Raw genomic sequence first — 24,083 nt, forward strand, 5'->3', positions numbered from 1 at the left:
AATTATATTCTTTTTTTTTTTAAAGATTTTTATTTATTTATTCATGAGACACAGAGAGAGAGAGAGGCAGAGGGAGAAGCAGGCTCCCAAGGAGCAAGGAGCCCGATGCGGAACTCGATCCCAGGACCCTGGGATCATGACCTGAGCTGAAGGCAGATGCTCAACCATCTGAGCCACCCAGGCGCCCGGAAGTAATTACATTCTTGAGAAACAAAGTATTTCTTTCAAATACTTGATGCTTTGACAATAATATTAATAAAAAGAACACTGTACATACACCCGTTTTACATTTGTTCATATTGAGCCCCGTGGGTAGCACCTCAACCGACCCTAATAATATTTTAAAATTTATTCTTTTAAAATCCATACAAAAATAAATTATTCCTTAATTATAACTTTCCTCCACCAAATAAACAAAGAAAACATCCACAATCATACACATACACACCCACACATGCTCACATGCACATGAAAGATAATGAGGCTAATCAACTATCTTCTGTCAGATAATTCATATTTTATAGTCACAGTGTCAACTTTAACCACCATCTTCTCAACATAAAATGTGATACAAAATGCATTTTATGATCTTTGGAATAATCACAGGTATCCTTTATATATTTAGACATTTATTGAGGACTCAAAATTCATTCACCTAACGAATATATATTATGTCCTTAAGGAACTCATAGTATAATGGGGAAATGGATATGGATCCCTAAATTAGATTTGTGCCATTTATTGTGATAGAGGTAAGCACAACATTTTATGATATCTTAACAAGGAGAGGGGTGAACCTACCTGGGGAATGTGACATATTCATAAAAGATAGATATTGCATTGAACTCTAAAGAATGAGTGAGATTTGGGGGCAAAAAAGGTAGAAATTGGAGAAAGGATGATACAGAAAGTTCTGGGAATAGTGAGGAATATCCAGATGGAAAGGACAGTTTCTTATGTCTTAAAGGAAATCTAAAATCTGTTGAGCACCACAGTCTGTCGATGGGATACCTTACTGCAGTAAGTGGGAGAGCTCTGGGACAGAGACTGGGCAAGCCAGGCAAAAGGCAAGGTATGATTCACTGAAGTCCAGTTTGGGCCAACCAAACCTCCTCTCCCTTGAATTTAAATCCCGAATACAGGGAGGTAGGTTGAGTTAACCTATCTGGTGATGACACTGCAAAGAGACTACCCTTTAGTTCATTCTAGTATAGGGATGTAGAAAGCTTCTCTGATTCTTCCATGTCTTCTCTCACATCTCCAGGACTACTTCCTTGCCCATGTGATTTAAACTGCACCCTCCAATACTCCCTATCCCCTTTCTGTACTTGATATTTCTCCTTAGCGTTTATCACTATCTAACATACTACACAGCGTCCTATTTATTTTACTACGTCTTTCATCCCACTAAAATATAATCTTATTTGACTTGCTCACTCTTTATCCAGTGCCTGGAACAGAACCTGGCACACAGTAGGCTGCATGAGTCAATAAAATCCTGATTCTTCTCTCTTTCCTTCAGCGTTTCCCATATCATTCTAACACACTTTTCTTTTGATAAATGAACCCGGGATCTGTTTCTGTTGCTTGCAAAAGAGGCTTAACTGTGTTTTTTAAATGTATAGGCTGCTTTCAAATGTGGTTTCTCATAACAACCCAGAGAAACGTATTAATTATCCTCATTGCTTAAAATGAGGAAATTGAATCACAGTAAAATTCACTCACTTTTGCCTTTTCACATGTTTCAAGTTGCAGATACAAAACACAAATCTGCTTCTTCTGCTACTTGCATTTTGTATTCGGCCTGCTCTTGATAATCCCCAATATAGAGAGTTCCCAGAGTTATCTTTGCTGACTGCCCACTGCACTATTTTATCACTGCAATAGATGTAGACTCATTTTCTATATGCAATGGTTTTCACTCAGACTCACGTATTTCTGCAGTTTTCTCACCACATATTGTGAACAATTAGAATGTATTCAAATCAAAAGAATCTTTCTTTTGAGTGGAAGAGATGGGGTCCCTCTTCCTTATTCTTTACCCCAGGCTACATATTGTCCACAATTTTCTCTATCTTTTCTTCTCAAGATCTATTTTTCATGGAATAAGTTATTTGGCAGGATTCTATATTACAGATTTCTCTATTTTTTGAAAATGTGGTACCCTAATTGGCTATATTAAATGAAATTAAACTAATGTAATGTGAAAAGTAAGGGTAATTTTCTAAATGTAATCTAGTCTGTGGCAGACTCTTCTACCTTTGTTTAGCTTACAGTATGACTGTCTTCTATCATTATCTACAATGTCTGATTTGCTCATATTCCCCTAAATACATGTTTTGTACTGTGATTTAATCTATTTATTAAAGGCAAAACATTAAAATAAATTTGAGAATTACCTAATAGTGCAAAATATATTAACTTTGTTCATTCATAATATTTTATGAGGTTAAAAAATCTTCAGACCTATTAAAGAAGATCTATTCATTCCACATATATTTTTTTGGAGAACTTACTATGTAGCAGGCTTGGTGATATATTCTGGAAATGTATGTTAAATAAAATATATTTTCTTGGAATTTGTGTCTGTAGTATGATATTATAGAAGCATTGATCAAAGCATAATTTTTCTTTGAATTTCTTTTATTTCCTTTTTAAAAAAGTAAACTATCATTTTAATTAAAAATATTACTTCCTATGTTCATTATCTGAAGACTCAACTGTGTTCAGTCAGTTCGACATTAATCCCATAGCACTTAGGATTCCCTACTTCCTTGATATTTGCCATATCTGCCAATATTTCTTCTGATTGTAATTTCCATTTAGGGTGACTAACACAAAAATTCACTTAATTAATACTGCTACAAACTTACGCTTCCAATCCCAGCTTGACTCTCATTGCTGTTTGACAGCTGTTATCCCCAACACAGCAATTATTTCCAACTTTTCCTATTGCCCTAAAGCATATTACCTACTTAGCCCATCCACTTTAGGTAAAACCATTAGGATGAGGCCATTGGATATGAACTGCCTCCACTTTCTTCCTCTCTTTCAAGCTTTTTGTTCTATCTCCTTACCCATCCTCATTTTTTCTTCCTTAGAAAATGAAGCATCTTCCTTTCAAGGCTGTTTGAGCTTTTCCTTTAACCTCACATTTCTTGATTTCTTAGCTTTCTCTGTCCTCTATCAATAAACATGTTCAGCATCAAAGAAAATATGCAGTTTCTTTCTTGTAATGCAATTTTTAAAGTAAGAAGAGTAAATATCGGACGTTTAAGATTTAGTAAAACAAACCAGTCATTGCTCTTTTCAGAATGCCATGCTAGTTCAGGATCCAAGTTGTTCATACAAACCTCATAGCTAAAAAAGTATTTTCTCTTCGTGATCACCAGCACCAAAAGGTACTGAATGACTGTGTCTACATGTGCACCATCCAGCATGGGCACAGGAGCAGCATAACTAAAGATATGGAGGCCTGGGGTCCATAGCACGTTTTGGAACTACAAGAAGGTATAAGACACAAAAAAATCTGGGCAAAGTCTAAGACTCTAGGGAAAGACAGAGTAGTCTGTCTAGGATGGCCCCACAGATCATGGACCTTTGGCCAGTCACAGACATGGCTGGCATACATAAATTGAAAAAATGATTTTTTTTCACCTATGTTTGTGTAATAGAGTTATTTTAAAATTCCTTACTAACTTCTAAAGCAATGTTCTTTGTTGAAGTCTTAATGACACATTTGGAATTAACTGACTCTTAGTACAAAGTCACTGTATTTTGAGAGATTCTCTATGATAATATTTATTTTGATCTGCTACGTCCTGAAACAATTGCTCCTGAAAATAATGACCACTTCCAAAGTAAGTTGTTAATAAGTGAAAAGAATGAGTGAAAGAAATGTGTATGCAACTATTTGAACTGCATTATATTATTGTTAAAACATTTGGTTCTTTATGCATTAAATATTTTAACATCTAAACAAAATGGTATTAAAACAAATAACATAGTTAAACAATGACAATGTATAATTCTTCAAATATAATAAATTTATACTATTTTATGATAACATATGATAACATCTTCTAGGATTTCAAACAAGGTTTCCTCTTTTAGCTTCTTTGTAAAATGAATCAAAATACACCTGTGGCTTCCTATAGGCCTATCGTAACTTCAAAGATGGATCATCCTAGAAAGAGCAGATTGATGCTGTAATAAATAAGAAAAACAAAAATTCAGGATAAAAGGAAATTATACTATGTAACAGTGTAAAATTACACTGTAGTTCAGAACCGTCACTTTTACACAGATTTTATCTGGTAGAGAACAACTAATTAAATATAATGCTGTTTTCTATGAATCTTCTGTATTTTTTTCACCAACATAATTGAAATTGTGAATATTTAAGCTACAGGAACTAGGTTACCTTCATTTATTTTTAATGACATTGTTCAATTTTCCATTTAACTTTGCCAACTCTGCTTTGTGATAGAATATATCATTTTGTGAAATTCTTTAAAAACATTGTACACTTTTTAGTCTTGTTAAAATGCCTAATTATTTTTGAGATGCTCAGCAGTTCACAGACAGTTCTGCTGCCAATAATAGCATTGAATCTTCATGGCTCCCAGTAACATAACTACTTTAGATCTTTAAATGTTGTACAGAGCCTCCAATATACAAAGTGAGATACTCTCTTAATTTTTAGATATTTTATATTTTACACTAAATTAGCCAGTTTTATAAACTGAGGATTTTAAATCTGCATTTGCATGTGTGCAAAACTTTAGATAATAATAAGTCATAATGAAGATATAAGGTAAACTTCGAAGTAAATTTACAAAACGCATTTTGAAAATACAAAAAATATATTTATAAAAGGAACCCAAGTATATTTTCAAAAGGATACATAGTATCAATGCTCCAAAAGCTTACATTCTATAAACACAAAAATATTTATATAAATTTAAGATCTTGGAAAGTTAATGAAATATTTTGATAAGCTCCATTAAGTATTTAAAGTAGTAAATTTGCTCTCTTAAGTGGTAAAGGTGCTCTCTTAGCATTAGGTTTTTCTAAATTTAAAATAAGCCAAAAGGAAAAAGATCATTTGTAAAATAAATTATACTATTATTTGGAAAGGTTTGTTAATAATTAAAACAACAATAGCTAATCTTGATTGCGGGCCATCTTTATCAGAAGGAAATACTTTACACATGATTTCATAAATAATCCACCTACCATTCATGAGTTATTCTTATTCTTTTACAATAGTCAAGGGAAGGGAAAATACAGAAATGATTCTACTTGCTTATAGTCACACTCCCATAAATGGTGGAACTTGGTTTTGAATCCTGTATTTAATTCCAAAGGACATGATCTTAACTATTATGCAATTTTATTGCTACCAATATGGTAACAGTGGAAAAGTTGACCATGAACTATAACTAAAAGTAGATTTGGAGGTAAAATTATTTAATAGAAATTTACAAGTCATAATAATACTATCTATATGTATCTTTAAAGTCAAAGCATTTTTGTCTGTCTACTTTAGGGAACCAAATAATGTACTACTGTGACTTTTGGATAACTTTCCTTGAGGTAACTCCAAGATTTTTAAGTGCAGAAATTAGGTGTTTTGTTCACCATTATAAAGTCTGGCATAATGGGGATTTTCAACAAGGTGTGTTAAATGATTTCATGAATTAATAGATGAGAATTAATTTTGGGCAGTCTCCACCTTAAACATGAGTTCATTCATTCATTCAAAATATAAAGACAATCTCCGTTTGACAGACATTAGGCTACGTGTCAATAAACAAATATAAGTAGTTAAGTAAAATACATCTTAGGCTCTCCAGGAGTTCACACACCAGTCTTCGAGATAAGTGAAAAACTACATGCAGTATAATAAACGGTACAACAGACATACATTAATCACTCTATGGAAGTGTAAGAAGAGGAGGATTTAACTCAAATTAAGGTTCAGGGATAACATTCACGGAGGGGGTTGGAAGGGAATGTTAGCTACCAAAATGCATTTACAAAAGAAAGCAAACACAAAAAGAGGCAGGAACATCTAACTTGGATTAGGTTCAGGGGTGATATTCAAGGAGGGGTGATCAGGAAAAAGCTTCCAAAACATGTTTATGAAATAAACAAAGCACATGTAACTCGAATTGATGATACTTCTGGGTAGGTGAATGTGTCCAAGGATTTTGTGTCCTGCCCCATCTGCCCCATTCTCCTCATTCTTTGCCAAGGTCATTTCATCCATTTCCATAGCTTTCCTTCCTCCATAAGCAGATGCCTCCCACATTTATGTCTACTTCTCAGACCTCTCTCCTGAGAGCCAAACGTGTGTTTCCAACTGGTCTATTCAATCTGTCCAATACTGAAATAAACATACCGTTTTTCAAAGTTGTTCCTCCTCCATTTCCCTCTCTCCCTCATTAGAAACTTTGGAGGTAATCTTGCCTTGTCCTCTTTTGTGTCCTATATTTGGTAAGTTAATAAAGTCTTTTGAATGTTATCTCTTAATAGCTTTTCTCTCATGCTTAACTTCTCTTGGCTCATCCTTGCCACTTCCAGTGTGGTCCACAGACCCCATCTCTACTGCTTCTGATGTTGCAGCTGCTGGTGGTTATGGAGCCCTAACTACCTGACACTGTACTTGGTGCATGAAATGCTTATCTCAGGAACATCTTTGATCATTTTCCTACTTCCAGTTGCCCTCCCCTCCAGACGGTACCTGAAAAGTGTAGCTATTTTAGCTAGATATAAGTGAAATATATTTGTGGACCTCAGCCTGGGAATCTTACAAGCATTTATGTGTTCCTATGAGGAGGTCATTCTATACAGGGTATCAGTAATGCCTATATGATGAGGAGCAAGACATTCTTCCTTTCAATTTGCAAATCAATTCAATATCTATTTGCTAATCATGGCTGTATGCCAGGCACTCTGCTTGGTGCTAGTGATTTAACAGTGAAAAGAAGAACGCAGTGCCTGTGCTTACAGAACATAAAGTCCACCAGATTTCCATTAAGCAGAAACCTCTGCAGGTGGAAGAGTTATGATTTCCTACATGAAGCTCCAAGGGCTATTCATTGATTCCCTTGGTTTGTCTCACTGATGTAACGAGCATTCTTAAACTAACACAAGTATATATATATTTAGGAGAGCTTTCCCCTCAATTTCTCTTTTTGTCTTTAAATGCAATTCCAAGATATAACTTTATTGACAATTTGGTTACTATAAAAATGAGGATGTTGTGTCAGTAAAGATAAAATGAGGAGGTGTAACCAAATGAAAGCCTTAAGTTAAAAAACCCAATAAGGCAGTAGTACAATGTTCTGAAGTGGTGGAGCACATTCCTATATGTTTATAAATCAACAGATCATTGAGGTTGGAAAATATGTAGCTTGGAATACTTTTGCTAATATATTTAATCATCAACACTATAAGCAGCAGAAAATAGGAGAAAGAGCATGGAGTTTTGGGTTCCATAATCTTGAATTCAGACAGAAACTTCATTATTTACGCTCTGCATTATTAACCACCATTTGAAAACCTTTTGTGAGCACCAGTTTGTTAGTCTGACTACCAGTTTTTTTGTTTGTTTTTATCTGTAATGCAGGGAAATCATAACAATTAATCTGAATTTTTTTGAAAGCTACTGAGTTGTTCTCTCTGCTTTAGTCCTATCACCAAGCCAAGGCACAATCCAATATTCTAACTACACAGCAAATACAAGCCTGTCAATCCTCGCTGAAAATCTCTAGATACCAAGTCCAAGATCCTTGAGGATGACATTCAAATTTATCTTTAATTCTGCAGTTTGCAAACGTCACTTTTAACCATTTCTTATCTTCAGTTTATGTTCCAGTTATACTAAGCTCTGCCTTTCCCACACACCAGTCCTTTGAATGGACTGGTCCACCTGCTTGGACCACCTCTTATGTATCTTTACCACTCATAATCATGACTACATACAACTGGATGACAGAGAAAATGCTTAATTCTCTCATTTAGCTGGGGATTTCTGCCTGCATTACACTGGAGCCACAGGGTCTTTCTTTTCTCTATAGCGCTAATTTGCCTTCATTTCTTTTTTATTTTTTAAACATATAACATGTGCCAAGAATTCTGCTAGGTGCTTTCAATGCATTTCAAAATTATCAATAGTAAGAAGTTATAATGTGCTCCAAATAATAGAAAAATAACAGTGGACTCCTAGGTAGTACCAAAAGGATAGAATATTTTAAAGATCTGGTTCTTTGCTAAAAAGCCAGAACTACCTCAACTTCATTTGATAACAAAGATATGGTGTCCCACACTACACACCAGTAATATCCTTTTGAGTGAAATTCTTCATGCAATTGAAATTTTCAGCTTGCCTTTTAGCGTTCTATATATTTCAGGTGCTAATCCTATCTGCTGAATGGGAAATACAGATACTACTCAAATTTTAAATCTCTCTTGATAAAATATGAAAAACTCTAAGTAATAAGGAATGCAAAAGAGATATAAAGAAAAAATCTCAAAGAGATTTTGTCTAGCTGCCATAAAAACATATTTTAAAAATAATAAAATTAAAGTTTTTCCTTGATGACTCATGTACCCATTATCAATTTTGAAGAATCCAACAGTAGTACACAAAAGCTTAGTATTAAATTGGCCTTTATATATCTTTAGATATTTTCTTTAATAATACGTAGTTATGCCTCACCAACTGCCTAGTTTAAAAAAAAAAGAATTTGTTGCTGATTGTTTTAAATTTTCATATTTTAATCATTTACCTAATATATTCCCCCAGCTTATTAAACAGAGATGTTGGCAGTATCCATGATGTGCTAGGGACACAGATTGATAAAGTGTTCTTGGGGATTAAAACAAAGCATGGTAAGTGCTTCAGCAATGGTACGGACAGGCAAAGGAGCAAAGGGAAGGCACTTAATACAGCCTGCAGAAATGTGGTGAATGAGTAAAGGATCACAGGGGAGATGGCATTTGAGAGGAGTGTTCAAGTAAAATAAAAAAAATTGACCAATGTACAGGTTGAGTGAAGAGACAAAGACAGCAGAAGCATATAGACAACATTCTGGGAAATCAAAGCAAGTAAAGCAGTATGTTACATGCGCTCCAGACCATGAAGAGCTTTTTATGCCAAGCGGGAGGGATGAACTTTATCCTTTAAGGACAGGGGATACCTGAAGTATTTCAAACATAAAAATAGTGATTATTATGTTGCCGTATTTTGTTTTCTGTGGGTCCCAGGAGCAACAGAGTCAGCCACTCATACTGTCCTGGCAGTTAATGTTATTAATGCTAGGATTAAATGGCAAAGAAATGTATTCTAAACAGAAATAACTCCTCTGCGGACTCAACAGATAAAGTTGCTCCCATCAGAAGTAAATTCCTTTGGTTGGAGGAAGTAGTTTGCAACCTTTATTTTGTTCTGTTTTTGATAATACCACGCCATTTGTTATTATTGTTCATAAAACTTGCATAGAGCTCCAATGAATAAAACTGGTTAATATAGAATCAAGAAACATTAAGAACCTCAGGGTGTATTCTTCTTCCCTACTGTCTCTAGCAACTACTGACAAACTCTCATGAAACCTTAGGGCTGTGCAGATACAGTTTGAAAACCACTAGATGAAGATAGTTAATCTCTGGGAAATGAGGGGTAGTGTGTTGGACACCAATACTCTGGGAGGTTCACCCATTAAGCCATGATTAGCCAATCTAGAGATTTAATAAAGTATATAGATGGCTTTAGTTGCAAAAATACAAGTGAAATCATGTTGGGGCATCATTTTTCTAGACATAAAATTAAGAAGAATTTACTGCATTCATATGTATAGTATATGTATATCCATTTAATTTGTTTTAAAGAATATTTCCCATTTATACACATTTGAGTGCCATAAATTGGCCATTCTGATGCATATAAACATGATAATCAATTTTTTCTCCTATAGTAGCATTTAATCTCAGTTTTTGTCTAGGCAACTACATTCTAGAACTTGATTTTTGGTGATAAATAATTCACTAAACATATAGTGCAGATTGAGTTTTGGCATCATCCAGGATCCAGGCACCTCTGAATAAAAAAAAAAAACAAAACAGATACACATATATGCATAGGAAGATAGAAATGAAATCTCACATATAAGGAAATTAACTTAAGTGTTAGATAGTCTATACAAAAACCATATTTGCATGTGTATGTACAAGTATGAATATATTTGACTAAATTAAACTGCAATGAAAAAGAAAATCTTGTAATTAAAATATCCTTCAGCTTATTTGTTACCTTGTTACCTTTGAACTATCCAGGTCAAATACATTTTAAATCTTATTCTTAAAATTTGGTAATGTACAATTTCAGCAAAAATGACAGGATAGTTGGAACATTTAATGAGAAGATGGAACTGAAACTCAATATTATTCATGCTAAGCTATCTTAAATGTTTTTGCATATGTTAACTTTCGTGCTAAAATAATTTTAAGAAAGTAAGCATTAAAATCTCAACTCCTTGATGCAGAATCATTTCCGAAATGCATTTATGTCATTCCATAATGAGAACCACTTTTGAAAATTTAACTGATCATTTTCAAAGACACATTTTTTTGAGAAATGGTCTGTTACTTCTACAGCATCTCATTTCTTATAACAGTATTTCAACCAAAGAAAATATACTGCCTTAAAATAGGTTAATGCATATAAAGAAGAAAAAATAATCATGTTCAATTCAGCCCTTTGAAAATAAAAGCCAAGAGTCAACTTTTATAAATCTTTACCTTCCATGCTTTAAAAACTATCTTTTTTTCTTCCTTCTCTTCTACCACAAACAGAAACAAACAATAGCAACAAAAAGTTAAACATGTGCTGCCTATTATCATAAATGTCAGGATCAAATATCACCTAATGAATTCAAAATGTGGAATAGAGTTCATATTTGTCAACATTTCTATTTTATCCAAATTCCTAGAGTTCTTACACGAATCGTTATAACATCAAGAACAAAAAAAGTGAGTGTTTAAAAATCATTCCAGGGCGCCTGGGTGGCTCAGTTGGTTAAGCGACTGCCTTCGGCTCAGGTCATGATCCTGGAGTCCCGGGATCGAGTCCCGCATCGGGTTCCCTGCTCGGCAGGGAGTCTGCTTCTCCCTCTGACCCTCCTCCCTCTCATGCTCTCTGTATCTCATTCTCTCTGTCTCAAATAAATAAATAAAATCTTTAAAAAAAAATCATTCCAGTGTGTTTTCAAAGAAAATCACCTGCCAAGAAAGATGTCAGCAAGATCTTTACTGAAGGAATTGTAAAAAGCCTGTGTCATGACTGAGCATATGGAATTTACTGACCCTTAAACTTTAAGAGACTGAACTAGAATACCTAATGTCAAAAGCTGGCCCAAAGAGCTAGACTACAGGATATTGTGAAGAGTGTTTATATCTCAGTGTACGGAGGAGGAAAAAAAAAAAAAAGTAATAATTCTGTAGAACAGCCCCAGGGCACTTGCATTTTGAGTCACTGCTACAATAAGCAGATCGCCACTGGGAAGTGAATATATTCTGTAACAGCACAGACTTGCACTATCAGTGGACATCAGTGTAAAGCAGGAGAGGCAACAGGATTAAAAATAGAAGTATAAAAAAAGGGAGAGAGATGGAGTAATTATATTTGCTGCTTATAGTTTGCAAAGGCAAAAGACGTTAATAAATCAGATGTGTATTTATTCAGAGCCCTCTTTTAAAAGAATTCTGACTACCTCTACTGTATTAATTCTCTAGGTCTTTATATATATATTTTTTCAGAACGTTATAACTATATAGCTATAATAATTAAATGCTAGGCTGTTTATTTTTACATATAGTAAAATGCACGGAGAGAAGAGGTTCATTTTCCCTTTTCATGTAATGATGATATGACTGAATTACAAAGTCAACCTTAGTACTAAAAGATGCAGTTTGAGGATAAAATGAGGAAGAATCTGATTTAGTTTAACCGTTTTCTAGATTTATGACTGATTTATTCACAGGCAACTGAAATACATTTAGTAGGTAACAGCTTTGTAACTCACATTTATATTTATGTTATAAATCATTTTGACTTTTTGCTAATACAGAAAATCTTCCATCTTCATGAGTTTCTACTTTATCTCAAATTGTAAAGCATACTAAACATGGTATTTAAGCCTCTTATATTAGTGATTACTTGTATATTGCACGTGTAACAAAATTAAATAACAGAAATTCTGTTAAGCTATGTATATGAAATATAAAATGTTTTTCTAAGCCCAGAGGAGACAGTTTTCAAAGTTCCATCATATGTCCCTTAGTTCTATTCTCTCTGTGATATATAAGAGAAGTAACTCTGTAATGTTCACCATATGATAGCCATAAATAACAGTATCAGGACACACATCTCATAAACCCTCAGTAGCAAATTTTAAATTCCCTGTGAAAACTAAGTGTTCATTATTATTTTGCTTGAATTCACAGAGAATCCTAATGCCATCCTATTTCCATATTTTAAAAAAATAGATTAAACTGATATGCACATTATCCATTTCTTACATCCTCTTTAACACTTTCACATTTTGCAGTTTTCCTTTGCTTATATTTGCCTTTATTAAAAGTTTGACTATACATTAACTTCCTAAGTAGCGAAGCCATTTAAAACACACTTACTTGAAAAGTGTAAAACCGGGTCCCATTAGGAGGATGCACTTTAGGGGAGCCAGAAACGGTGTTCATATCCGAGAAAATCATTTCTGATCACAGAGACAATATAATCCACAAGGAGCTACAGATGCAGAGCAGAGAGCTTAGCGTACAGATAAATCCGTGCATGCATTGAGGGAGGCTAGAGGGTAAAATGAAATCTGCCCCATCCTTCATAGATACACAGCGATAGCATTTTGAATCTTTCTCCTGCGTTTGAAATCTAAGCGGAAAGATTATCAGCCACCAACCTATTGTGCAGCTAGTTCTTTAAAACATACAATGTTTTTTTTTTAAAAAAAAATTAAAACACAGAAGGGAAAAAGCAAGAACCAACAATAAATGGAGCTTGTGAAGAATCTGGCAGTGCTGTGGACCTGCCCATCTGTTCTCAGTGATAATCACCTCCCTCTACCACAGTCTAGCAGAGTGATTATGCTAAATATCCTGGTTAACCAATAACATACAGTTTCATTTCAGGGAAGCGTGCACAGTGTAATTCAGAGGACCTCTTCTGACTAACCTGAAGCATGTTTCATATGCTGTTTAAAGCCGTATTTAGTAACAAATTCTTGTTCTATCACTCTTATTTCTGTATGTTTCCAAATCTCTTTGTTACTCGCAGTCTTTTCAACAAGATTTTAGACTTCTGTACAAATCCTTTTCTTTTACAGTGAAGAGTTCTTTTTACATTTATAGATCAAAGCATATTATAGCTGGTTAGAACATTGAGGCTCAAGGCATACAATTCAGTAAAGCTATATAATACTAGGAATATTATCAAATAAAATGCATTAAATATTTCTACTTTTCTGAACTCTCAAAGAACATCACAATATGGACATAATCATTACTCTCCCTCCCCCATTTTAACTCAAAAATTCAGTAAGTTTCATAATTAATGGCTAAAGAAGTCCAATACATTTGTTTAAAAAAAATCAAAACTTTAGCTCTCATATATAGAAAGAAGAAATAAAAAAATCTTTTAGCTACATGAAGATTTTTAACTCAATATCCAAAAACATTAACTGCAAAGATCTAGACTACATTGCAAATCATGTCCATTTTTTATGTCTTTTAACACAAAGTATTCAGTCTGTATAAAAGATCATATTCAGATGACTTTACACTTTTTAGAGGTAAAAATAAATGCTCCATTTACACATGGTTCAAAGGTGGAGACTTCAGAACAGAGATGAGAATGAGCCAAAAGCAGTGTCTTTGTGAATGTATCTAAGATGGAATAGTTATTCATAATTAAGAACCAGGAACCACCTGCTTTGAACCTGAAGACTATAAAAAGAGTATGATGGTGATGGGCTCTCAAAACTTAATTATTCATTTATATCTTTATTCTCCAATTATGATTCAGATTTATAATATCAATGAGGAGGAAGCAGAAAAATCATTCTCCGTTCCTTAGATAGGGGTCCCACATTCTGGTAAATTCAGCAAGTTGGTAGTTACTTACCCAGCAAACTGCTAAATAATCCAGAAGATAATTTTTAAACAAATGTTTAATTTGAGAATAATTTTAAATTTATGGAAAAGTTGTAGAACTAGTACAAGAGTTCCCATATATCCCTCACCCTATCTCCCTAATTGTTAACATCTTACATTACTATGGTGCATTTGTCAAAACTGAATAACTGTTATTGGCACATTATTATCAAATAAACTCCAGACTTCATTTGGGTTTCACTAGTCTTTCCGTTAATGTCTCTTTTCTGTTCTAGGTTCCAATCCAGGTTATCATGTTTGTTTAGTTTCCATGTCTCCCCAGTTTCCTCTGGTCTGTGACACCTTCTCAGCTTTTCCTAGTTTTTCACGATCTTGATAGTCTTTAGAAGACCATCAAGTACTGGCCAATATCCCCTAGGCTATCCTGCTCTGATGCCTATATTAATTTTATTTGATGTTTCCCTCACGATTAGACTAGGGCCATGGGCTATTTAGGGAAGAACACCACAGAGGTAAAATGTCCTTCTCATCATATACTAATGAAGTGACCTCATCACATCATTATAGGAGTACACGATATCCCCATATCACTAGTAATATTAACCATCACTTGGCAAGGTGGCATTTGCCAGGTTTCTCTACTGTGAAGTTACTATTTTTTTTCCTTTCCATACTCTATTCTTTGGAAGTTGGCCACTAAGTCTAGTACATCCTCAAAGAAGTGACAGAAAGTGGTGAAATTAAGCTTTACTTCCTGGAGGAGGGTAGTGTTTATATGTATTAAGTAGAATTCTTCTGTGGAGAAGATTAGCCTCATCTATAATTATTTTTTCAATAATTTAATTTTATCAGTATGGACCCATGTATATTTATTTTATACTTATAATTTATTTTGATGCTCAAATTGTCCCAGCTTTGGCCACAGAGAGCTCCTTCAGACTGGCTCCTATTTCCCTTTGATGTGCTCCCATCCATTTGTTTTTTGAGCACTCAAACGACTATTTTTTTTTTACCAATTTTTTTTCTTCTGTATGAGTCACCTATTTGCTAAAACTATTAGTCATCTTAACTATAACTCTACCACTGCAATTTAAGTTGAAAGGTCATGTTTTCTTTTTTTAATGATTATTTAATCAGCCATATTACTATATTTTTCAAAATAACCTCTTTTTCCCCTTCTGGTTTTTTAGTGGTAAAACATGGTATTCATTGATTCTCAAATTAAATAAAATAAGTATATAGGCATACTATGTTGGTAATCAGTGATCTATGTAAAAAATTTTGATTTTTCTCACTCAAAAATATATGTTGGGATCATATTTCTTCCTATGGTTAGCGGGGCCATGTGTAAGTTGTGCTCCTCAAAGAGCTGCTAGTAGAAATAATGTCTCAAAAACAACTGTGAAGGTTCTTGGGAATCCAGGTTTTAAAGGAATTTTTTTTTTTTTTTGCCAAATAGATTATTATGGTGTAAAAAATCTCCATGTGCTTTATGCTTATCTGTTGATTGGTTCTGATATAATATAGACCAGATGATTCACTAGATTTCTTATTATTTTTTAGAGGGGCCAATAAATCAAATATTTCTGATATAATACTACATATTCCTGGTATAATCTCATATATTTGCTGAATTTGCATCAACCAACAAACTGTTTTAGCAAGGCAGTCTGAAGCTTTTGGCTAAGAAGAGTACAAGTTTTTCTTTTTCATTGTTTTTGTGTGGGGAGGGGAAAGAAGGCAGTATGAATTAATGTTGAAAAAAGCTGGAAGCAGAAACAGTATTAATATATAATTATTTTAAATACAGTGCTTTACTCTAAATGTGGAAATTGTCAAAATATAAATTCCTTCCCAAATTTTTGTTTTCTAAGTGGGCTATTTATGATAATGACAGTATATCATTGTTCTGAGGGTTTATTTGAAGACAACTCAACTTTCTTTCTCTGCCTGGCAGCAATAGTGAAGGTGGTGTCCATGTCCGAAAATTGAAAGGATACAGAATCTTGCCTTGTCCATTGTGGTTGTAGAAGTCTGGTACTGTTTTTAATGTAGGAATAATTCTAAAAGATCCAGTCTCTGTCCTCAAGGAACTTTAAATTTGGTGGGAAGGACATCAACTAGTAAGAGGTTGTTAACTACCAAGACAACTGAAATGCAGTTTAATGAGTGCTAATGACTGACTTAACGTAAAGGAGATTGCGTTCATCTGAAAAGCACCCAACTCGAGGGATATATCAAAGTGACCCTAGGAAGAGCAGGAGGTTGAAGGCTTTCTGAAAAGAAGAATCAAAGCATGAAAAGATACAAGATGTTTTGGGAAATATGGCTGAAAACATTTCAGGGCATATGAGGTAACTGTGTTAGATGTGTTTTTTTCATATACAAACGTTTTCTCAAGTGAAATTAGTAAAGAGACTTAATATGGTTAACACCCTATTTCTATGAAATCAAGTAAAGTTAGAACATTCTTGTCTCAAAAAATACATGAAATGTAGAGACATATTTTCATACTTTTGGTTAGTATATTTTGATATCTTTCTTAAGTTTTCCAAATAGCTTTCCAAGATTTTTTGGCTTGTCAAGAAACTTCATTCTTAGTTTGATTGAGTTCAATTTATAATAAGATTATTTTAAGTATTAACTTGAAAGTAAAAGGATACAGTGTAGTATTACTATGTGAAAAAAAATTTAATGTGCTTATGGTAGCAGTCATTAGATTCTGGGCAATGTCTACCAACCATATAAAGGGTAAATAATATGTCCATTTCAATTACTACACCCAGACCACCCCCCAAAATCTCTCAAGGTATATCTTTTCTCAGGAGAGGTAAATTAAGAATATGAACTCTAGAAGGTTTAATTCCAGCTATCTCAACCACTTGAATTTTTACAGAAAGAAACTGAAGATGAAAAAGTAAAAGGATAACTCAATTACACTTTCTTAAAAATGGGTAAAATAAAATCCTGAAGCCAGACACTTGTTAATAGACTTAAAGAGAAGATTCCCAGAAGTCATCTAATATACCCCTCGGCCTCTGAGAATAGTTACTCCTAAGCCTTCTGAAATGTATGTTATCAACTTGGTTTTATAAAAAGTTCAAAAAAATACTTTAGAGCCTACTATTTCATATACTGTCAGGAAGATTCAGCTCACACATTTTTTATAGCCCCTCAATATAACTTTTTAAACAAATAACTGTTAGATATATTCTGCTTCAAGACAAGCAATTCAATACATCTTTTCTTTTGTTCATTTATGGGTATTCGATAAGAAGCTCAAAAATTTGCTAGAGTGATAAGAACTTGGAGAATTAAGGAAATAAACTGAAAGGGCTGTTCATTTGCTCTTAGTTCCTGATAAATGCTCAGAGGGAAAAATGCCATACTGGACAAAGAATAGGAAGGAAAGAGAGAGAGAAAGGGAGGGAGGAGGGAAGAGAGGAGGAGGAGGAGGAGGAGGACAAGGAGGAGAGATATCACTACAATTTACACCATCACACTATAGGATAACAAAGAATTTTCTAGCCAAGTGTTCAGTTAGAAGTCATGCCAGATGGAGTGAAATTTGGAGTCCAGATGGGCAATACATCCTAGTGATCCATATGGATGGCATGTGGAAGCTAGTTAGGTACATATTGCCAGCTAGATTATCTATCTTATCTATCTACTAAATATATATTCGTATTTATGCACCTCAAACTATATCTGCTTCCTTCTCTTCATATTATGACTTCTACAAGATTCAGCAAAGATGATCCTATGTAGAAAGCCAACACTCTAAGTTTACTTTTATGCCCTGCCTCTGAGTTTCCTTCCTGACAGTCACAGCTGGTTGTACACAAGTTTGTAGGTTTTGTTCACTCATTCATTTATTCACTCATTTATTCAACAAATTCTTACTGAGGAGCAATGAAGTACCAGGCACCTGTTACAGTTAGAATAGAGATGAAGGGCAGGTGAAGTGAGAGGAAACACTGCATTTGTAGCAAGCCAATGAGATACTCCATCCAACAGGTATAAAGAGTTCTAGCTGTGAGAGCTTTCATTGGAGGATCCCAATTAGAAAACAACAACAAACAAAACAAAACTTCTAATGCCTCAAAGACTTTCTTCTGAGTTCAGGAGATATTTCTTAGCTACCTAACCATTCACTGAGGGTGTCTCAAATAAAGACAATATTTAGAATCCTTTGTGTTCCCTTGAGATTTGTAGTCATTCAGACTAAAGAAATAAATACAAATCAAGCATACTGAAATTTACAAGCTTCCATTTATAACAAGATAAAAGTATTAAATTTGCCTTTAATCCACATCTTGATGATAGTGTGCTCGTTTTGAAAAACATAATCTCATAAAATCTTATATATATAGATATAGATACAGATATAGATATAGGCATGCATGTGGATGTGTGTATATTCCTATGTGTATGGATGTTTTGGTGTGTGCATGTACTTGTACATATGTATATGTATGTATACATATATATGTATGTATAATGCACAAACACACCTACATACATACTGTCTTCAAAACTCAAATTAGAAAATTTTAAAATGGTATCTTCTTTCCATACTATTTCTTCTTTGCACTTTAGTTTCTCTTTGCTTGAATGGCATTTTTCACAAATATTTACATGTATTATAATAGCCCATAAACATCTTCATGCTTAAATTAAAAATATTAAATTGGGGGCGCCTGGGTGGCTCAGTCATTAAGCGTCTGCCTTCGGCTCAGGTCATGATCCCAGGGTCCTGGGATCGAGCCCTGCTTCAGGCTCTCCGCTCAGCGGGAAGTCTGCTTCTCCCTCTCCCACTCCCCCTGCTTGTGTTCCCTCTCTCGCTGTGTCTCTCTCTGTCAAATAAATAAATAAAATCTTTAAAAAAAAAAATTAAATTGTATGAAATTCAGGCTTGAGTTTTGTTTTGGTCCTTTAACAGAAAAAAATATTGATGGATTGGAACTTTATAATTCTATGACACAATAATTTTACTGTATTTTGTTAAATTTATCTCATGTTCTAAAATACATGTCATTAGCCTGTTTTTACAAAAACCACATTAAAGTTCTATGGCAGGACATTATTTCTTCATGTAGCACTATAAATACCAAATGCCCACATAGTTTAAGGTTTTATAATACCTGAAGGGGTTTCTGAGATCTGACTTTTATAAACATAAATAGAGTGAGTTGAGAAACACTGGGTCCATTCTATGGCATGAGAACTACATATAGACTGTTACATATTGAACTTAAACATGGTTATGCCCTACATGCCCTATTTTATAGTACAGTTTCGATATTAAGTTTCACTTTTCCCTAGAAATTGGCAAAATTCTTAGCAATTTGTGGCCACTATTTCCACTCTGGATAAATTATATTTTCTACTTTATTTACTGTCCGGTTTCCATATATGTCCTCTGTTACTATATACCATAATTATTGCATCAGGATAAAAAAAAATTCTTGGTCACTGATACAAAATTTTGATTTTATTTTTTAAATCAGGAAGCATAGTTTCTAAAGTTTGAGATGAAATAAGAGTCCTTAATATGCAAAAGTTGTCTTATATAGAATTTCTTGTCTATCACTAACAAGAACCAGCACAAGGCAAGGCATAGAGTCGGCATCCAAAAAATATTTGGGAAATGCTTGAAACAAATCTTCCTCTGGCTGTTTTGCTTCTGTCTTTTTATGAGTCGTATCTTAATAGTAATTATCTCATTTTGACTTACTGACTAGTCCTGAGAACTCAAAAATGCTTATTCTAATTCCCAGATTCTTACAGTTAATATGTGGTACACCAAACGTTCAAAGTTTGGGCTGATTGTACTGCTTGGTACATAATAGTCAAGTTGTTGGTGAAGGGACGTCTGGGTGACTCAGTCAGTTAAGCATCTGACTCCTGATTTCAGTTCAGGTCATGATCTCAGGGTCATGGGATTGAGCCCCACGTTGGGCTCCATGCTCAGCCTAGAGTCTGCTTGTCCCTCTCCCTCTGCTCCTCCCCCTGTTCACATTCTCTCTCTCTCTCTCAAATAAATAAATAAAATTTTTAAAAAATAGTCAAGTTGTTGGTGAACAAATGAACAAAAAGAGAATGTAAAAATCCAGATATTCTAACTACCAACCCATATTGTTTGTATTAAATAATGCTGCCTAGTAGTTTAGTAAATAGATTTTTTTTAAAAAAGCAATTTCGAAAATAGATTGAAAAAATAACTTTGCAAACTGACATGCATCCACCCATTCAAATGTACATACAGATAAAATCATCTCCATCACACATTCACAGAGTATTAGGAGAAATACCACAATAAAGAAAAAGAAGAAAGGTATGTTCTAACAAACAAAACAGATGTTCTAATGCTCTTCATATAGTTCACTTTATGTTAAATACTTTGTTTATACCATCTCAGAAGATACAGGTTTAACTGATAGGATAACAGGAAGAGAAGAATCATGATAGTGACCAACGCTGTGCAAGAGCTTTTAGGATAATGTTATCACAGCTATCTTGGAATAATAGAATATTAAAAAAATTTTTTTTTAATTTATATGGAGGGATACTCCACTCACAATCCCATGTTTAAGATTAGAAAGATTACAAGATTACAGAAACAAAGGCAATATTAGTGAAAACAGTGAAATAGACTGAAGCAATCTGTAGACTATCATTTCTTATTCTTTACATTCTCTACTGCCTCAGTTGCCATGGTAGCAAGTACTTTATTTTCTCTTTAATTTTACTTTTTCTAAGAATTTCATTTGAAAGACAAAGCCAATCACTATCCTGTTTTATTTTCATTAAGAGCAATAACAATGGCTCAATAGTTGCTATTTATTGAATGATGTTACAGGGAAGACAGAGTTGCCTTTTATAAAACCCTCTGAAGGAGGTATTTATTCCTCAGTTATATATAAGGAAACAAAGTCTTAGAGAAATATAACTTGTCTAAAATCACACTTAGACAAATGGGAAAGTCATATCATTTGAAACCAGGTCTAGCTGATTACAAAACTCCCCCATAAATCAAAATTACATCTTGGTACTGTTTTATCTGCCACTGATTCTAATTCAGGACAGAATATGAAAAAGGAATTGATAAATTCCTAATTGATTTCATATGTCAAAGAATTCTTCGGTGACTGGCTATCTGATGAACTATTTTAATTTTATGGAAGTATTCAGATTTTCCTGATGAATCAGATGTGGGTTGTGAAAGGCAAAAAGGAATCCAGAACAACTACAAGGTCTTTGGCCTGAGCAGTGAAAGGATGAAATTGCCACTAAATGAGATGAAGCCTGTGAAAGAAGCAGGTTTGGGAAAAATTCAATCACTCAATTTTGCCCATGTTGAGTTTGAGGTTTCTATTAGTCATCTAAATAGAGATGTCACGTTGGCAGTTGAATATACAAATCTGGAGACCACATTAGCATGCAGACTGAAAACCAAAAAACTGGAATGAAGTCATCAGGAAGTGAATGCAAATAGACAAGAGAAATGGTCCAAACCCAAGCCTTAGTACACTCCAACAATAAGAATCCTGAGCCAGCAAAGGAGAATGAGTAGGAACAAACCAGTGAAGTGGGATGGCGGGGAGACCAAGAGAGGGATATGTCCTGGAAGTCCAGAGATTGACATGAATCAAGTAGGCAAGATGATAATCTGTATCAAATGCTGCTGAGAGATCAATTAAGACAAGGATTGAGCACTGGCCACTAGATTTAGCAATGTGGAGGTTGGCTTTAACAGGTGGTTGGGAGAAAAGCCTATTTTTTTGTTTCTGGCTATGGATTTATTCAATACAAGAACAATCTCCTCCAACTTTACTGAGGTGGCTGATCACATCTATGACCAAATCCTCCTCTAAACTGGAATTCAGGTACTGACACAGCCCCAGCCTCAGTTTTCTTGTTGGCACCAGGGGGCACAGTGCTTGGTCTGTAGGTGTCTCTGTCAGCTTCCCCTTGTGTGATTCTTGCAGGTTGCTCTCCCTCCAGACCTTTTGTAGCCTGCGAGTGTCAAGATGGCTGTGGTGCAGAGTGGCAGGCACAATCTCAGATGGCACATGGAGGTAATCACGGAGATCCTGGATACCTTCATTGGTAAGCTCCCAGTAGACATGTCTCCAGGCAAACTGTTCCTTTATGTAGCCTCATGATTTGAGAGACTGTGTGAACTTCGTGACGTGAAGATTGGGCACATTCTTGTCTGCCAGGTCAGGGTTTTTAGGCATGTGGACGTCCTTCGTGGCCACCATCATTCCCTCCTTGAAAAGGAGTTCATAAATGGCAATATGGTTCTTCTTGGGCATCAACATCTTGGTGGCTGCTATGTCTATGGCTGGGGCTGGAAAGAAAGGGGCATGCACGGCACACAAAAAGCCTCACTGATGTAAATTTACGGTGAAATAGGAGGAGAGGAATTGGAGACAGTGTGTTTATACAATACTTTTAAAGCATATTGTTGTAAAAGGAACCAAAGAAATGGGACAGTAGTTGACAAGGAAAGGAGGGAGAGAAATGAGAACAAGTTGTGCTTAAGGGAGAAGGTCTAGTTTAAGGTGAAAAATTATGATGTAGGATGGAAAGGGATGAATTTCTGGAGCAGTGTCCTTCAGCTGGTGAAAGGAGATAGAATCTATGAAGGAAGAGACTCACTTTAGAGAGAAAAGAACACCATCTTTGATAACAGGTGGGAAGGCAGAGCATGTGGATTCCCTTGCTGGTAATTATAGTGGTGGGAGTTTGTGTAAGTGCTCAGGAACTTAGGAAGCTGAGACATCAGCTGACAGTCAGGTTAGGGGAGGGAGTATTGAATGTTTAAGGTGAAGAAATGGTATGAAACTGCCATGTAAAAGAGAGAGAATATTAAAATACACCTATACTAAAGAACATAGCTTAGATATGCAAACAAATCAGTTGATTTTAACTCCTTCAGTTAAAGGGATGAATCTGGCTATGAATTGGTGGGTTGCTAGAAGCTAGAGTTTTTACAGCATGACAGAAAGCAGTTTAGAATGCATGCTCTCTGGAGGAGGCAGTTCCACAGATTGATAACAGAAGGGATAGAAGAGATGAGTCACACATGCCCAGTTCATTCTATCAAACTAGTCTATGAAGGAAGCCATTTCTTCCTCGTGGAGTACAAGTTAGGCTAGAAGTATTCCTCTAACGGGAGTCCTGCCACCTGGAGCGGAAGGGAATATATTCCCTGGAACATGACTTCCCTTTCTCCCATTCTCATGTTCTCTCATTTTCACTATATTTTTTCTTGGACATCATGAAAATAAATATCATTTGACCAAGTTTTGTCCCCAGTCTATCAGCCAATTCCTATTTTCATTCTCTCCATACCTAACCAAGAACCAATGATCTATTGTACCTTTCTTTCCCTTGCCAATACCTTCACCCCATTTTCTTAATATACTTTTGTTTGACCCATTCAGTAAATAGTTGTATTAATCCAGTTGTCCAGCTTCTCTGCTACAAACTGAGCTGATGTGTGTTGCTGGAGCACATCAGACAATCGATGCCCCAGCAAGCTCGCCACCCTCAACCTCAACAGTGCCCTCTATACTGCCTGGGCCCCCATCACCCCTTATGTTCTTTCCACAGCAGTCCAATAAACCTTTCTCCAGTCTGGTGAGGCCTCTCTTCACTGCTTACACACTCACTTGCAGCAGATTAACAGTTGGTCATTTTATACCGAAGTTCCTTTCCTTATAATCTCACATGTGTTTGTCCCTCTCATCTCTTTTTCTCTCATCTCAAAGTCTGAGACTGATGCCTCCACTTGAATTTTGTGACAAGGAGAAAAGGAAGCTTACTGGCAAATTTAAGTCTATGGGGATTTTCCTAGGCATCATGAGCAGTGTCTTGCA

At 34.9% G+C, this 24,083-nt stretch overlaps 1 protein-coding gene and 1 pseudogene across 14 annotated transcripts in view; both read right to left on the bottom strand.

The window, feature by feature from the left end:
• Window positions 1–24,083, bottom strand: part of PPFIA2 (PPFI scaffold protein A2) — a 464,553-nt gene that overhangs the window by 298,531 nt on the left and 141,939 nt on the right. For 3 of the 14 annotated variants that reach the window (XM_081822141.1, XM_081822148.1, XM_081822140.1), the window contains exon 1: window positions 12,700–13,135. The exons of the other annotated variants lie outside the window; for them this stretch is intronic. In XM_081822141.1, coding sequence (XP_081678267.1) covers window positions 12,700–12,780 — 81 coding nt within the window. In that variant the 5' untranslated portion in view covers window positions 12,781–13,135. Of the gene's footprint in view, window positions 1–12,699; window positions 13,136–24,083 lie in introns of those variants that run through there. 14 annotated transcript variants of the gene reach the window in all.
• On the bottom strand, window positions 21,835–22,808 carry LOC102729578 (small ribosomal subunit protein eS10 pseudogene; annotated as a pseudogene).

Source organism: Leptonychotes weddellii, chromosome 5 (assembly GCF_054177405.1).
Source record: "Leptonychotes weddellii isolate Sample4059 chromosome 5, ASM5417740v2, whole genome shotgun sequence".
Taxonomy (NCBI): Eukaryota; Metazoa; Chordata; class Mammalia; order Carnivora; family Phocidae; genus Leptonychotes; species Leptonychotes weddellii.